This window comes from Calliphora vicina, chromosome 4, assembly GCF_958450345.1.
Source record: "Calliphora vicina chromosome 4, idCalVici1.1, whole genome shotgun sequence".
Taxonomy (NCBI): Eukaryota; Metazoa; Arthropoda; class Insecta; order Diptera; family Calliphoridae; genus Calliphora; species Calliphora vicina.
The window spans coordinates 57477241-57494009 of NC_088783.1; the positions used below are offsets into that span (position 1 = coordinate 57477241).

The window sequence follows — 16769 nt, forward strand, 5'->3', positions numbered from 1 at the left end:
AACAATTTTCTCTTATGAAAATTTTGTGTCAAGACATAAAATGTTATAAAGAAATTATGTATGTCAAGACAATAAAAAAGTTCTATAAAAAAACGATTTGTGAAGACATAACAAATTTCTCCATATCAAGACATAATAATTTCCTCTAAACAACATTTTTATATCAGAAAAAGAAAAATGTTTATATCAAAATATAAAAATGTATCAGGTATAACCAGGGAGTAAAGAAAAATGTTTATGTCAAGACATAAAAATTTGTATCTAAAAAAAATTTATGTCAAGACATAAAAATTTTATCCAAAGAAATTTTTTTTGTTTTTTTTTTATTTACAAGTCATACAAAATGTCCTCTAAAGATAATATTTATGACATGACATAAAAGATGTTCTTCGACAAAGAAATTATTTATGTTAAGACATACAAATTAGCTTCAAAAGAAAATGTTTCTGCTGATATATAAAAATAAAAACTCTTCCCGCTCTCTAAACAAAGTTTATATAAAATTAAGCCAAAGTGAAGAATGATAAAAAAAATTACTCAAGTGTGGGCAATAGATCTAGATTTGGTTTGTTTTTAAGCATATTTCATTTATTTTTGTACTAGGTTTCGTTAAAAGGGATGTTATTACGAATTTATAGAGAAATTTGTATGGCTTGACGGAAAACATTCAATAAAGAATGATTTCATGATTGAAAAAGCCCTATAAAATGAATTTTAAAATCATTTAATGTTGGAAAATTTTGATTTCGTGACAGAAAATATAGCCTGCTTTATATTATCGGCAGAAAATTTTTAATTTTTTGTATCAAAATTTGTCAATTCTTGCTCTCGACACAAACCCCCTGTTCCGTAAATCGAATCTGAGTAATGTTTTCGATTCTAAATGAATTCACACGATTTATTGTTCTGTAAATCGAATCCACATGATATACTCATTTTCTTTTCGAGTACACAATCCTCTTTTAATGTACAAAATTGTGCGATCTGCAGATCAATCTGTCAATTTCGTTTTTCAAAATCGTTCGATTTGCAAAACGTCAATTTCCTTTTTGAAGACACTCTATTTCCAGAACAGGGGCGAAAATATTCAAATCTTGTCAGAAATTGTTCAAATCTTAGTGAACCATTTAAAACCATTTCTGATATATTGATTTATTCCCTATCCCTAAATCCATCTTTTAAAACTAACTCAAATAACAGCTCCTCTTGCAACCTGTTGTCAAATTAAAAAATTATTTCATATAAAATACACATGTGCGCGCGGTGATTGTTTAAATTTTAAAACATTCTAGGTATGTAGTCTGTCTAAACAATCATAAAATACGTTTGACTATAAATAAATAAAAAAATAAATAATAGAAGAAACATGTTGACGACGACGACATCATTTATAGTTTATCGCTATAATTTACATTATACCGGCATATTTTATTATCATATTTCTAACATTATTTGTTGTGTTTATCAAACAAAAAAAAACAGCCACCAACCACCAACAAAAAATGTGTAATTGAATCCATAGAATAATATAGAATAGAATATGCCAGCCAAGTAAATTCCATAAATAAAATAAAACAATTCATCCATATTTTTTTTTTCTTTTACTACATACTTCTACTCTCCTACTTTCCCCTACATACAAACATACATATGTACATTTGATTGTAACAGCTGTTGCGCTTTCTGCTGGTACAACAAAATGTGAACACACTGTTTTTGTTTGAATACTGGGGAAGCAAACAAACAAAAAAAATTAAATAAAAACTACTGATAAGGAATTGTATACACATGTGCTTTTTTTAAGGTTTCGCCAAAACACTCAGACATACCATACCTACGACTCAATCGAGAAGAATTTTAATGAAAAAATGTGTTTCAAACTAATTTAGAAACAGAACTAAAATGTGTTATCAATAATTGGCTGGCGCAATATGTTTGATTGGAATGTTAATGTACAATAGTTTGTACTCGTATGCCAGTGATGGTATAGTAAGATTAATACCAGCAGTTAAGTAGTATTTAGTTCAAGAGATATGATTTTGTTTAAAATTTATTTATACTCTCAGTTATTCTGTACCAACAGCAGCATTCTGCCTCAGCGTTCTTTAGATACATGAACATTATTTATGTCCTGACAATATGTTTTTATTTAGACTGAACATGTTTTATGTCCCAACAATCGTTTTCTGTCAAGCCATACACATTTTGTCAAGTCTCCTCAATTGTCTGTCCATACATTCAAATTTTATGTCAAGAAATCACATAATGTTACTAAAATTAGTTTTATAGGAAATTTCAAATATGAAATCATTCTTTATTGAAAATTTTCTATCAAGACATAAACAATTCTGTATAAATTCGAAATTACATCTCTTTAAACGGAACCCTGTGAAAAAAATAAATAAAATGTGCTTAAATATAAACCAAATCTAGGTCTATTGCCAACACGTGAGTAATTTTTACAGTTTTTACAGTTTAACAAATTAAATGCTTTAGAAATGAAACGTGTTTTAATTATTTATGATGGACAATGATGATTTGTGTATGAATGGAACTAAAACAAATCATAGGGAAAATATTGAAATTTTTAAATAAAATATAAACAAATAAGAGTGTTTTATACCGCTAAACCGAATCTTAAATACTTTTCAACAAATTATACTACTCCAAGATAAAGATTGAAAATATTTTTTGGTAAATAAAAATAATTTTTGGATTTTTTTAAAATTTTTTTTTAATTTGTTTTGTCAGACAACGTTATATCCAGATATAGTAATACCAAGACAAAGTTATGTCAAGACAAACTTATGTCAAGACAATTAAATTTATATCTCAGCCATTTGAGACCCGATTTATTGTTATATCAATCATGTTTGAAAATTATTTTGGAGCTTCGAAAAGTAGATTTCAACAGACAGACAAAGAATATACGATCCAGAATATATAATTAATGGCGGGAGCAGAACATTTTTATATTGGAAAATGAAAAATTTTTATGTCAAGACATGAAAAATTTTTTTAAAAAAGATTTCCTTTAATGAAAATTTATAAAAAAAAATGTATCTAAAGAAAATGTTTATGTCAAGATAAAAATGTTAAGACATAAAAAAGATTTTCTTTAAAGAAAATGTTTATGTCAAGTGATAAAAGCAGAATTCCCTCTAATGATTTTTATATCAGAAAAAGAAAAATGTTTATGTCAAGACATGAACATTTTTCTGTAAGGCAAATGTCAAATATTTATGTTTATATAAAGATATACAATATTTCCTTTAAAGAAAATGTTTAAAAAAATTTATCTAAAGAAATGTCAAGACATAAAAAATTTTGTCCAAAGAAAATGTTTATGTTAAGACATAAAACTTTTTATCTAAAAATAAAATTTACTTCAAGACATACAAAATTTACTCTAAAGATTTTTATATCAAAAAAGAAAAATGTTTATGTCAAGACATGAACAATTTTCTGTAAGGCAAATGTGAAATATTTATGTTGTGTATATTAGATACACAAGATTTCCTTTAAAGAAAATGTATAAACAATTTTATCTAAAGAAAATTTTTATGTCAAGACATAAATGTTAAGATATAAAAAAGATTTCCTTTAAAGAAAATGTATACAAAAATGTATCTAAAGAAAATATGTATGTCAAGATATAAAACATTTTATCTATCGAAAAAATGTACGTGAAGACATAAAATTTCCTCTAAAGATTTTTATATCAGAATATGAAAAATTTTTATGTCAACACATTAAATATTTTCTGTAGGTCAAAACTCAAATATTTATGTTTATCTTAAGATATATTTATGTTAAGACATAAAACATGTTTTATGTCAAGACAAATTTCCTCTAAATATTTTTTTATATCAGAAAAGAAAAATGTTAATGTCAATACATGAACAATTTTCTGTAAGGCAAATGTAAAATATTTATGTTTATGTTAAGATACAAAAGATTTCCTTTAAAGAAAATGTATAAACAATTTTATCTAAATAAAATATTTATGTCAAGACATAAAACATGTTATCTAAAGAAAATGTTAAGACATACAAAATGTCCTCTAAAGATAATATTTCAGCAGAAACATTTTCTTTTAAAGCAATTTGTATGTCTTAACATAAACAATTTCGAAAAGGGAAAATTATAAAATCCAGAAAATATATTTGAAGGGGGGGTAGCAAATGAATTTGGAAAACACTCAAGAAAACGAGCGAATTATTTTCGAAACAATCTTAGAATCCTAAAATAAGTATAAATAAACCATCATTTAAACATTATTTATCAGCAAATTTAAAGCCAAATATTAAATTAGAGATTATTATAAACGTGAAAAAAGGAATATTCCTAGAACCGAATTACCGCATTCGTGATCTAGTCAAATTGATACGAAAGAAGCAAATTCATTCACGAATGCAGTAATTCGTTCAGTGAATATTATGTGAAACATAAAACAGCAGAGCCTATAAGTAGATAAGTAGAAATAACCTGAAAAAGAGTGAGTTAAATACAAATATGAATAATGTTTGCTAGGTTGATTTGAGAATCCAAAACCAATCTATAAAACGCATAGTTTTTATCACTACAATTTGAAAGTATGTAGTAGACACAAACACAACAACTTTTGATGCATTTAAAATGTATAATAAATAGTTTAATAGTAAAAATAGAAAAATGTATGGAATATTTAAGGATTTCTTTCAGTGCATTAAAAGGATTACAAACAAAAATCTAAACAAACTTGTATGTAATTTTCAAAGAAAATCAAGTTGTCCAGAGTTTTGGAGTAACCCCAATGAAAGGCGTGTTGATGTTATTAGTTGTAAAAGTATTAAATATGGGACACAATGATACAACAGACACAAAAAAAAAACAGTAAAGTAGGTGGAAACATACAAAAGAAATGGAAGAACAAAATCATGTATGATGAAAGGGACTGAGAGGACTCGAGGTAAGGAAGGAAAATGTGAACCAAGGGCCAAGGCAGGGGAACAACAACACAAAATGTGAAAATGTAAAAGAAACAAAGAAGTGAAACTTACCGCATTTGCTTGCTGTTGCTGCTGCTGTATTTGCTGTTGTTGCTGCTGCTGTTGTTGCTGTTGTTGTTGCTGCTGCTGTTGTTGCTGCTGTTGCTGCTGCTGTTGTTGTTGCTGTTGTTGCTGCTGCTGTTGTTGCTGCTGTTGTTGCTGCTGCTGCTGTTGTTGCTGTTGCTGCAATTGGGCGGCTGTATTAGCATCGATTTGTCCTTGATTGGCTGCCGAATACCACCACTGGGAACCGGGTACCGCAGCAGCTGCGGCGGCCTGGGCCATATTTAGGCGATAGTCGTAGGCGGGTGTGCCGGCTGCATTCGATGTCGCCACAACTTGGGCCATTGTGGTGGCTGGATTTGGAAAACTACTGGCCATTTTGTAGGTGAACAATTGTTGGGTGCCCACGCCGGACGTTGTGTTGGCGTTGTTTTGATGCGCTTGCTGTTGATTCTGTTGGACGACAACTTGCTGTTGTTGCTGCTGATGCTGCTGCTGCTGTTGTTGCAATTGTTGTTGTTGCTGGACAGCAGCGGCTGCGGCAGCGGCTTGTTGTTGTTGCTGTGCAACCAATTGTTGCTGATAATGTTGTAAAGTTTGCTGATCAATTGTTTGTTGTTGTTGTTGCTGTTGTTGTTGGTGTTGTGTAGCAGCCGCAGCGAGTGCGCCTGGCCACCATAAGGCAGCGTCGGCAGCAGTCGCTTGGCGTTGACCCCAAGCGCTGTGTTCTGACATAATAATTTTCTGAGGTCTCTTTTGTTTTCTTTTCTCTATACTTTTGCTTGTAATTTTATCGCTTAAAGACTAAAAAACCCGCAAACGCGCAAAAGTAGGTGGGTGGTAAGGGGGTTGTATATTTATTTTTTTGTTTGTTTTTAAATTGGAAGTGGAATTTGGAAGTATGGTAACGAAAATGTTTAAAATTAAAGTAAAGATCAGGAAAATTATTCACACGATTCCAACCAACAGAATCAAAACAAAAAAAAGTGAGGTTAGTTTTAATGGAATTGTTGCTGTTGTTTGTTGTAAACAAAATTATTATAAATAAATCTATTTTATTTTATAAATTATTAAAGAAGTTTTCACTTGTTTTCTTGTAGATTTATTTGATTATTTAAGTTTTAATCTCTTAATTAAGTTGCTGCTGTTATTATTGTTGTACTATGTTGTTGTTGTTGTTTTGCTGTTACTAATTGCTGGGGTACTAATTCTGGTAGTACATTTTTGTTAAGTTAGTAACTTTGTCGTTTTATTTGTGTTATTATATTTTTGTGTTTTATAATTATTATTTGTCACTAATAGTAAACTCCTTAGCATGGGCATTAGTTGAAATTTTTGTATTAATTTTATTACTATTTTAACAAATTTTATTTATTTTATTATGTTTTATTTTAACACTTTTCATTAATTTTCTTTCTTTTAATTTATTTTTGGCTTTTCATTAATTCAGACGCGCAGGTATCTATTTCTTGTTACTCTTTTATGTATGTTTTTAGCTATAAATTTAGGTAAAATTTTATTTATTTTAAAGGTTTTTAATTTTTAAAATTTAATAGAACGAACGAAATTTAATAAATTAAAAAAAGAAACTACTTTTGCAGCCGCCATTAAATTTTCAACAACACAGAAAAAAGGGGGAATTATAGGAAAACACACAAATTTTATGTACCACAGACAGACGTCAATGATGGTATATGACAACAGCCAAACGTTGTTGCTTGTTCATTTTGGTTTTTTCGTTCGTTTTTCTGTTTCTTGTTTCCTATATTAAATACATGTGTTTGTTAGTTTGTTTGTTACTGTGTTTGTTGTTGTTCTTCTTGATGTGTGGTTTGTCTGTTCTGTTCTGTGTGCGTGTTTGTTTGTGTGATGCAAAAAGGGAGAATATAGAAAAAAAACAGGAGAATTCTGTTTTGTTTTGTACCTTTGACAAGGAAGAAGAAGTACTAACCGTCAAAATGTAGTCCTTTAAAGATACCAGATCGTTTTGTTATGGTTTAATGTACATATTTAGTTTAAAGATCATACGTTTTAATTTAAAATTGCAATTTTATTAAATAAAGTTAACTGAATTTTTATTATTAAATATTTAATCAGGTCCTTGAAATTATCTAATGTTTTTAATATTTCTTAATAATTGGCTAAATTTATCCAAATGGCAACTTTTTTGCAGAAAATATTTAAAAAAAATGAGAAATTCTTTTAAATGTTATAGAATTCTGGATGTAATTATTGAAATTAATATTTTATCAAACTAAAAACAAGAGAAAATATTAAGCTTTATAAAATATTGAATACAGGCGGTATTTATTTAAATTAAAACTGTATGAATCCCATAAAATGTGTTCAGCCACTCAAATGGTCTATATAAAATTGTATCCTTATTGTACTGATTTGTATAACGAATACAAATTTATTCTTATTTAAACTTCGAAAAATAAAGAACTAAAATTCATTAAATCCAATCCTTCAGTCCAAGGTCAGGTCCTTTGATTTTTAAAGTTATATCAAAACAACGTTATATTAATACAAAGTTAAATCAATTAAATTGAATTGAATAAGTGGGGAGCCGCAGAACAAAAAGTGCTTTTTCGAATTTTTTTAAAAAATTGATTTTTTGATATTTTTATATTTGGGTTAAAATCTTCTAGGAAAAATCAATTTTTGAATTTTCAAAAAAGTACCTTTTGTTTGCGGCTCCTCAAGTGCTTTGTTGTAGTAAGATTTGTTGTTTTTCCGGAGATTTCTGTGATTTCCATTTTCCCCCATTTTCAAAATTGCCCATTCAATTTGTCAATATTTTGTAATAATTTTCTTAATAATTCCGTTAATGAATTAATTCATTGGCTTAATTACATTGTACTTCAAATGTATAAAATTCATTACTTTGAGAATTCATTCATTCTTTATAGAATCATTCAAATTTCCTTGAATTCAAATCCATTACATTACAAGCTAAAGAATTTTAGTTATGGAATGGATTTATTGCATTGAATGGCTAATATTTTTTAATTCCAATTTAAGGTTTTAATGAATTAATTAATTCGAACGTCTGCTTTATTTTTTGATTTTTTATTAATTTTTATAATTTTTAAATTTTTCTCGATTATTAAATTTTAAAAATTAAATTATTTTTGTAACACTTTAATTATTCATATTCTTTTAATTGTTTATTGCATTAAATAAATTTAAATAGTTAACATATGCTATTAATTTATCCTGTTTTTTCATTTTATTTGTCATAGAAATTCTTTGCAGTGTGTAATGTTGCCAGAATGTAAGCAATGTATGGGGAAGGGGTAGAGTGTTGCCCATACGTATTAAGTTTTTTTGTATTATTGATGTTTATTGTTTTTGGGGAAAGCATTGATTGAACACATGTGTTTACATGTGTGTAGCTGTATGTATTTATTATTAAAATGTCACTTTTTTTGTAAGTTTTGTTTACATTTTAATGAGAGCATTATTATTATTATTAAGGATCTCTTTGATTTGTATCAAAACATTAATAAACTCAAACAAAAAACACTTTTCATTATCCTATTAAATCACATCACCAAAAAAAAAAAACAAAAACACCAGGTTTTAAAAACCATTAACCACAAAAAAGGTAACAAAGTAAAAACTAATTTTATTTTTTTTTTTGTAAGGAAAAGTATGAATTAACATTGGTAGTTAAATTGTTTTTCTTTTGCACATACTATCTACATATATACACACAAAAACCAAGAAGGAAAAAAAACGATTTAAAGAAACGCTATGGTTTATAGACAGATAAATAGCTGGAGATGGATAAATGTTAAAAGGTATAACAAAAAAAAGTTTTGTTTTTTCACACTGTACAAAAAGCATACAGCAGCATACTACTGCTGTATGTAAGTACGTAATGTAATACACATTCTTCGTACAATATTTGTTTGTTGTTCTGTCGTTGTTGTTTTTTTTTTTATTCCTTTTTTTTGTATACTCTACATACAATAAATACACTACACTCACTACACAATGCACACACGGTAGCTATTCTATAATGCTTTTTTTTTTAATATATATTTTTTTTACTTGCTGGCTGGTGTTTAATACGAAAAAGAAAAAATAACAAAAAAAAAAATTTTTTTTTTGTTCAAAAAGAAGAAACTTTTTTGTGCTGTTTTATTATTATAGGGCGCGCTTTGAATTACGAGGAACTTCTTTGGTTTGGCTTGCTTGGTTTATTTTCTTTTTTGTTGTACTTTTTGTGTTGCTTTTATGATTTTTTTTTTTTGGTTTTTTGTTCTACACACTATATTCTATTATAAAATACACACAAGAGCAGTCAGTATAAAAACACAACACACAATTCACACAATGCAATGCAAACGACGTTTCTTTACCGTATGTTTATTGCTTGCCTGCCTACTACTGCTGCTTGCTGCTATACTACTAGCCCTTGGCCACTAATACGTTTGCCTTTACCATCCATCCATGTACATTCGGTTGATGGCAGAGTCGTTGTTGTTTTTGTTGTTGCTATTATTGTTTTGAATATATATACATGTGTGTGTGTGTATGCTTGCTTATGTGCTTTACACCACGCTTGTGTATTATTGTATTTGCTATAGTTAGGTTTTTTGTACTCTCTGCGCGCAGCGCTGCCAACTTCCCTTTCCCCTTCTTCTCTTTTTAAACAATTTATTTGAGTGTGTGTGTGTGTATTTTGTGTAAAGCGAAAAAAAAAACAGTTCAATATGTGTGTATGTTTTAATAGAGTGTTTGTGTGTGTAGAAAAGGAAAAAAGAAATAACCATTAATAACAACAACAACTACAAACATCGTCATCATCATCGCCGTTGTCGTTGTCGACGACAATAAGAAGACAACAACAAATAATAACGAATGAACGAACAAAAAACGACGTAACTAAATAAACAGTGTTGTTTTGAAGCGTTTATTTTCTGTGTAATAAAGCGAGTTTTAATTGAAAATGCTCGTTAATGGTGTGAAATATTAAAAAAAAATTAATAAAAGCCCAGAAAATAATTTTTTTAATCTTATTTTTACAAAATCATTTTTATTAAAAAATTGTGTATAAAAATGAAGTCCGTGGAGGACTTAAATTATAAAAAATTACCACTTTATCGAAAGGTTGGCCAGAAAGAAACTAAAAAGTATACGCAATGGACACTCCTTGAAAAAACAATGGAAACTTATTTATTATTATTGCATTATTGAATCAATTAACCCCCTGAGTCTTCATTTGCCCTTATACGAAGTACAAGGTCCACAGGAACATATTTCTATTTGTATGAAATTTTATATGAATTTTTAGAAATTTTAGAAAAAAAAAATTATGTAATAACATTATTAATTTTTTATTTATAACACAATTAAGGGTAAATTCAAAGAACTATTTTGAAATGTTTTCATGAAAAGCCAAAAAAGTGCATTTATTAATGATTTCTTGAAATTTCACTACAAGGTCCCAGCTAGAGTATCCAAAACCGAAAACCGGTTTTTTTATCTTTGTAATCTCGACCTGGAAAAATTTAATATAGACCTAAACTGGTTTACCGGGTTTTTTTATAAGATTAAACCCGAAACCGGTTTTTTCAAAAACTCACTTTTTCAGTTAAACCGAAAACAGGTTTTTGAATTTGTCTTTTTTTGGACACTCTAGTCCCAGCGGACCTTTTCACACAACACCTGTAAAATCTCAATAGAAACTAAACTTGAACTGTTTTTAAACGATTCTAGATACAATTTCCTTGGAACACATGTTGGGGTCCGATATACTTCCCATGGAACATCAAGGAGTAATTTGAGTTTGAAAAGGAAAAAGGTCCCCTTCTCACCCATCGGAGGTTAATAGAATCAATCATCTCCTTTGAAGTAATTAATCATTATATATAATATAATAACCACAATAGTTTCCATTGTTTTGCCAGTGCTAAGTAGTATACGATCATTTTTTTTTTTTTGTTAAATGCTGTAATTTACTATATTTTTACATCGTTTTCTTAGATATTATTTTTGTTTTAGTCTTCTTACAGAAGTTTAAAAGTTTCCATTGTTTTGCCAATGCTTAACAATATAACCATATTCTATTAATATATTAAACGCTGAAATCTCCTATATTTCAATAGAAAACCCAGGAAATTTCAATTTACTTTAGAAGAAAAGTTTCCATTGTTTTTCCAATTCTAATATTTACTATATTTTGATAGAGAATCTGGTAATATGAAGCTGATTTTGTTACAAAAACAAATAATAAAATACTAGTGTTTTAAGTAATTGCTGCATTTCTGTTATAAAATCCTATTAGAAATCTAAAATTTCTCTACAAGCCACCTAAATTTATAAAGCCTTTGCATTAAAATTAAAAAAATCGCTAATTTTGTTTTTGGCAAATACGAGCTTTTTTGAATTGCTATTATTGACAACCTTGAAGATTACCAAAAACAAAAAGAAAACACACAGCAGAATTTTCCTATACACTCATTTCAATTGAGTGGTGGTTCTTTCTTTCTTCTTCTTGTTGTTGTTGTTTTTGTTTATGTGGTGTTGTGTTTAGTAGCTTCGTGTATTCGTATTATACATAACGAGGTTCGTGTGTGTGTATATCTATTGTGTGCATATAATGGGTTTTGTTGGTGGTGATGTTGTTGTTGTTGCTGCTGGTTTTTTCTTATTTCTATATACCATGTGCTAACTTGCCCTGCCTGTATTGTTGTAGTTTTTGCTTTTATTTATTTATTTTTTTCTTTTTGTGTTTGCTCTCTTGTCTCTTTGCATTGTTGCCCTTCGAAACTTTAGCTGTAGTGTTTTCTAATTTTTTTTTCTTTTTTTTTTTATTTCGACTTGTAAAAGTATGTTTGGTTGGTTGTGTTGTATGTTTTATGTTGTATTTAGAAATTCTTGTTCATTTGTTTATGCTTCTTCATCGTCATCATGATGATATTTATAGTTTTCTTCTTATTGTTGTTAATAATGAAGTTATTTGATTAAGAGTACGTGTTTTTTTCTGCATTTTTCTTTATTATTTGGCGTCATACAGTGAAAAAGTTTTTCTTTTTCTTAAACAATGACAAAAAAAATCTATACAACAAAGTAAGTAGCAGTCATTTAGTAAAAGCAAAAAAAAGAAGAAAACAAGATGTGTAACAAAAAGTACAACAAAATATATGGTAGCAAATGTTGTTGTTGTTTTTGTCGTGTTGCAGCTTTGCGCACCAGCAAAAAAGCGAACAAAAATCGACCGGCTGGTTTGATTATAATACGAAGGACCATTTAAGCTTAAGGGAGTTGCCAGATTGTTATTAAGTATATTTATATTTGTATATTTAGCAAAGTTTAATGGGTATAACGATAATTATGTTAATTTTAAGTTTCTTTCTGCTTTTTGAAAGAATGTGAACTGAAATGTTTAACAAAAAAACTTTTATAGGATGTGGTTATAAATTTTAAAATTTATGTACTAGTTTTTCGTTACTTATTAGCATTGGCAAAACAATGGAAACTTTTGAAGAATGTTTAAGAAACTATTGAAAAAGGAATAAAGTAAAATTTTTTTTTGTACTTTTTATGAAATAAGAAATTTCCCCCCTGGATCCGCGCCAGCCTTAATTTAACTTTTTCCAGGGAATATATCCTTGAATTTGTCCCTTTTAATTGCAAGTGTTAAATGAACTGTGCAAGCTCGATTAGTCATGTTATCTAAAGACTTAGGCATCTTGCAGTAATAAAACGATGTTAAGAGCTGGAGCATGATCAATGTTTGAGTTAGTTCTCTAACGATTTTGGCAAACAAATGTTAGTTTATTACACGGAATTGGAAGTTCTTCTAAAAAAACTCTGATGGGAAGGTAACAAAGTGATAAAGAAATAAAGAAATAAAAGTTAAAAGATATTAAAAGTCAAACTTTGAATAAGGTTTAGGCCAAACTAGTCCTCTTAAAAATTCTCGGATTAAAGCAAAATTATTATTTTTAAAGGCCTACGATTGTAGCTAAATAAAGACACTATAACGATTTATGATTGAAGCTAAAGCAGGATATTTATAAAGATCTCAGATTGTAGCTTAAGGAAGACATTGGAAAGACCAACGATTGAAGCTAAAGGAAGACCTTATATTGAAGCTAAAGGGAGACATAATAAAGATTTATGATTGAAGCTAAAAGAGGAAATTATAAAGATCTCAGACAGAAGCTTAAGGAAGATATTGGAAAGACCGACGATTGAAGCTAAAGGAAGAAATTATAATGATTTATGATTGATGCTAAATGAAGATATTTATAATATCTCAGATTGAAGCTTAAGGAAAATATTGGAAAGACCTACAATTGAAGCTTAAGCAAGACATTATAAATATCTCAGATTAAATCTTAAGGAAGGCATTGGAAAGACCTACGATTGAAGATTGAATCAAAAGGAAGTCGTTGTAAAGACCTTATATTGAAGTTAAAGGAAAATATAAAGATTTACGATTGAAGCTAAATGAGGACATACGATTGAAGGCATTATTGAAACTTAAGGAAGACATAGGAAAGACTTACGATTGAAGCTAAAGAAAGACATACATAATAAAGACCTTATATTGAAGCTAAATTAAGACATTATAATGATCTCAGATTGAAGCTTAAAAAAGATATTGGAAAGACCTCCGATTGAAGTTTAAGAAAGACTTTGGAAAGATTTATGATTGAAGATAAAGGAGGACATTTATAAAGATCTCAGATTGTAGCTTAAGGAAGATATTGGAAAGATGTCAGATTGGAGCTTAAGGAAGACATTGGAAAGACCTTATATTGAAGCTAATAGAAGGCATTATAAAGATTTACGATTTAATCTAAAGGAGGACATTAGAAAGACCTAACATTGAAGCTTAAGGAAGACACTGGGAAGACCTACAATTGAAGCTAAACGAAGACATTATAAAGGCCTTATATTGATGCTAATGGAAAACATAAAGACCTACGATTAAAACTGAAGGAAGACAATTTAAAGACATAAGATTGAAACTACAGAAATAATGTAACCTAAGATTCCTTTGTTTTGTTAATATCCTAATAATGATAACTTTTTAGTTTGTTTTCTAATTCCAGAATTTACTCCAAATTTCTGGCATCACTTACATTTAACGATGATTGACCTTTGTGAGGAAATAATAAAGAAAAAAACTCAATACTCAACATGAACTTTCGTGTTTTGCCACATAAAAGAACAATCAAACAATAGTAATACAAAAAAAGATTTTGCAACAAATTTAACGCGTGCAAAATTATTAACACACTAGACAAAGGACATTCCCCCTAAATTCCCTTTTATAACTGTTTTTCTTTTTTCGTTTGTAAACACAACAAATAAACAAAACATTTTTTGCACAATTATTTAGCCTTGAATTTTTTTTTTTTTTACCTACAAAATAAAATTGTATAGTACTATGTGTTGTTTGCACATTGTCTATGAATAACTCTACTCAAAAAAAAACCAATAAAAAAACCCTTTTTTCCGAAAATAAAAACTTTTTGTTAGAAATAACAACAACACACCAACAAAAATTTGTGTTGAATAAGAAAAAAAAATCCCCCACATTACAATGAAAAAACAAGCCAGAAAAGGTTATAAAACAATGCAAATAATTGAAAACATAGATACAAATACACTACACACACACTTGCAGTTAATGTTACCAGATAGCTTAGCAACAAAATTTTAAAAAATCGTCAACATTTTTATACAAAAAAAAATTCAAAATTTTATAAAAATAGGCTGTAAATATAATTTTGTTAATTAAAAGCAATAAATTTAATAAAAAATATTAAATTTATTAAAACTAATTAACAAAATTTGGTACAAAAATACATATTTCACTAAAAAATTAATAAAATTAGTGAAAAGTCAATATTTACAATTGTTTAATCTGGCAACAATGCACACACAAAATTGCAAGTATGGATGGATGGATGGGTGTGTGTTTGTGTGTATGAACATTCAACTTGAATGATTAACATGCTGCTGAGTGACGTGATGGCGGTTGTTGTCATCTCAATTGCATTGAGCAAATAACACGAGAATCATAAGAAGAAAATACCAAAAACAACAACAACAAGCATGATTTTTATAAGGTTTATTTATTTGTTTGTACAATTGTACACACACAATTCAAACCCTCCTCGGATGAAAAGGAAAACACAACTTTATGACTTTTTTTGTTGTATGCTGTGTGTGCTGTGTGTTTATGTATGTGATTTGCTATATTGAGTAGTTAACATAAAAGAAAAGTGTAAAGAAATACAAAAGAAACGAAACAATAATAAAGACAACACAAAAACAAATACACTTTGACGCCTGCAGGTGTAAATTTAAATTGAGCTAATGTTAATGTACATATTATTATTGTTGTTTTTGTGTTTACATTTTTTATTTTATTTCCTTTTTTTTTTTTTTCGCAAATTCTAAGAAACAAAAAGTTCATTGACTTGCAAGGGATTTTTTTACTACATGTGAAATTGAATAAAGGAAAGCAGAGGCACTATGATGAAAAAAACCCAAATAAAAATGACCTAATTATAAAGAGGAAGTTAAAAAAATTAATATAAATACAATTTGTGGTATTTCTTCGCTATTATTTTATAATTAAAGTAAAGTGTTATAAATTATATGAATGAATGGGTGTTTTAAGAGTAAAACAAATATTTATTTACAGTGAGTGACAATATAAAGGAAACTTTTTTGAGAACCACATAGTACTTATGAGGCCATCAGTGTAAAAGTGGTGTATCCTATAATTTTGGTTGGTTGCTGTTCTGGTGTAAAGGTAGGGTCATGCATGACAAATATTTGACGAAAAAGACGTAACCACTAAATAAAGTTAATTTGAATTCAATACAAAAAAAAAATAGTTTTATTTGATGCTGTTTGATCTTACAAAACACTTGTAAGAGTAAACATGTCAAACAAATTTGTGTCTTTACTATAGTCTGGACTATAGTCTTTACTATAGTCTGGACTATAGTCTTTACTATAGTCTGGACTATAGTCTTTACTATAGTCTGGACTGTAGTCTTTACTATAGTCTGGACTGTAGTCTTTACTATAGTCTGGACTATAGTCTTTACTATAGTCTGGACTATAGTCTGAACTATAGTCTTTACTATAGTCTGGACTATAGTCTTTACTATAGTCTGGACTATAGTATTTACTATAGTCTGGACTATAGTCTTTACTATAGTCTGGACTATAGTCTTTACTATAGTCTGGACTATAGTCTTTACTATAGTCTGGACTATAGTCTTTACTATAGTCTGGACTATAGTCTTTACTATAGTCTGGACTATAGTCTTTACTATAGTCTTACTATAGTCTGGACTATAGTCTTACTATAGTCTGGACTATAGTCTTTACTATAGTCTGGACTATAGTCTTTACTATAGTCTGGACTATAGTCTTTACTATAGTCTGGACTATAGTCTTTACTATAGTCTGGACTATAGTCTGGACTATAGTCATTACTATAGTCTGGACTATAGTCTTTACTATAGTCTGGACTATAGTCTGGACTATAGTCTTTACTATAGTCTGGACTATAGTCTGGACTATAGTCTTTACTATAGTCTGGACTATAGTCTTTACTATAGTCTGGACTATAGTCTTTACTATAGTCTGGACTATAGTCTTTACTATAGTCTGGACTATAGTCTTTACTATAGTCTGGACTATAGTCTTTACTATAGTCTGGACTATAGTCTTTACTATAGTCTG

General features: G+C 28.6%; 2 protein-coding genes across 7 annotated transcripts in view; one reads left to right on the forward strand and one right to left on the reverse strand.

Moving 5' to 3' along the window:
• Positions 1 to 16769, reverse strand: part of Dsp1 (Dorsal switch protein 1) — a 75853-nt gene that overhangs the window by 48367 nt on the left and 10717 nt on the right. For 2 of the 6 annotated variants that reach the window (XM_065507813.1, XM_065507814.1), the window contains exon 3: positions 5043 to 5660. In XM_065507813.1, the coding sequence (XP_065363885.1) occupies positions 5043 to 5660 (618 nt within the window). Of the gene's footprint in view, positions 1 to 5042; positions 6024 to 16769 lie in introns of those variants that run through there. The other 4 variants (XM_065507816.1, XM_065507815.1, XM_065507812.1 and 1 more) reach the window with 4 other exon arrangements.
• Arfrp1 (ADP-ribosylation factor related protein 1) overlaps positions 1 to 16769 on the forward strand; it is an 89583-nt gene that overhangs the window by 3813 nt on the left and 69001 nt on the right. The window lies entirely within an intron of this gene.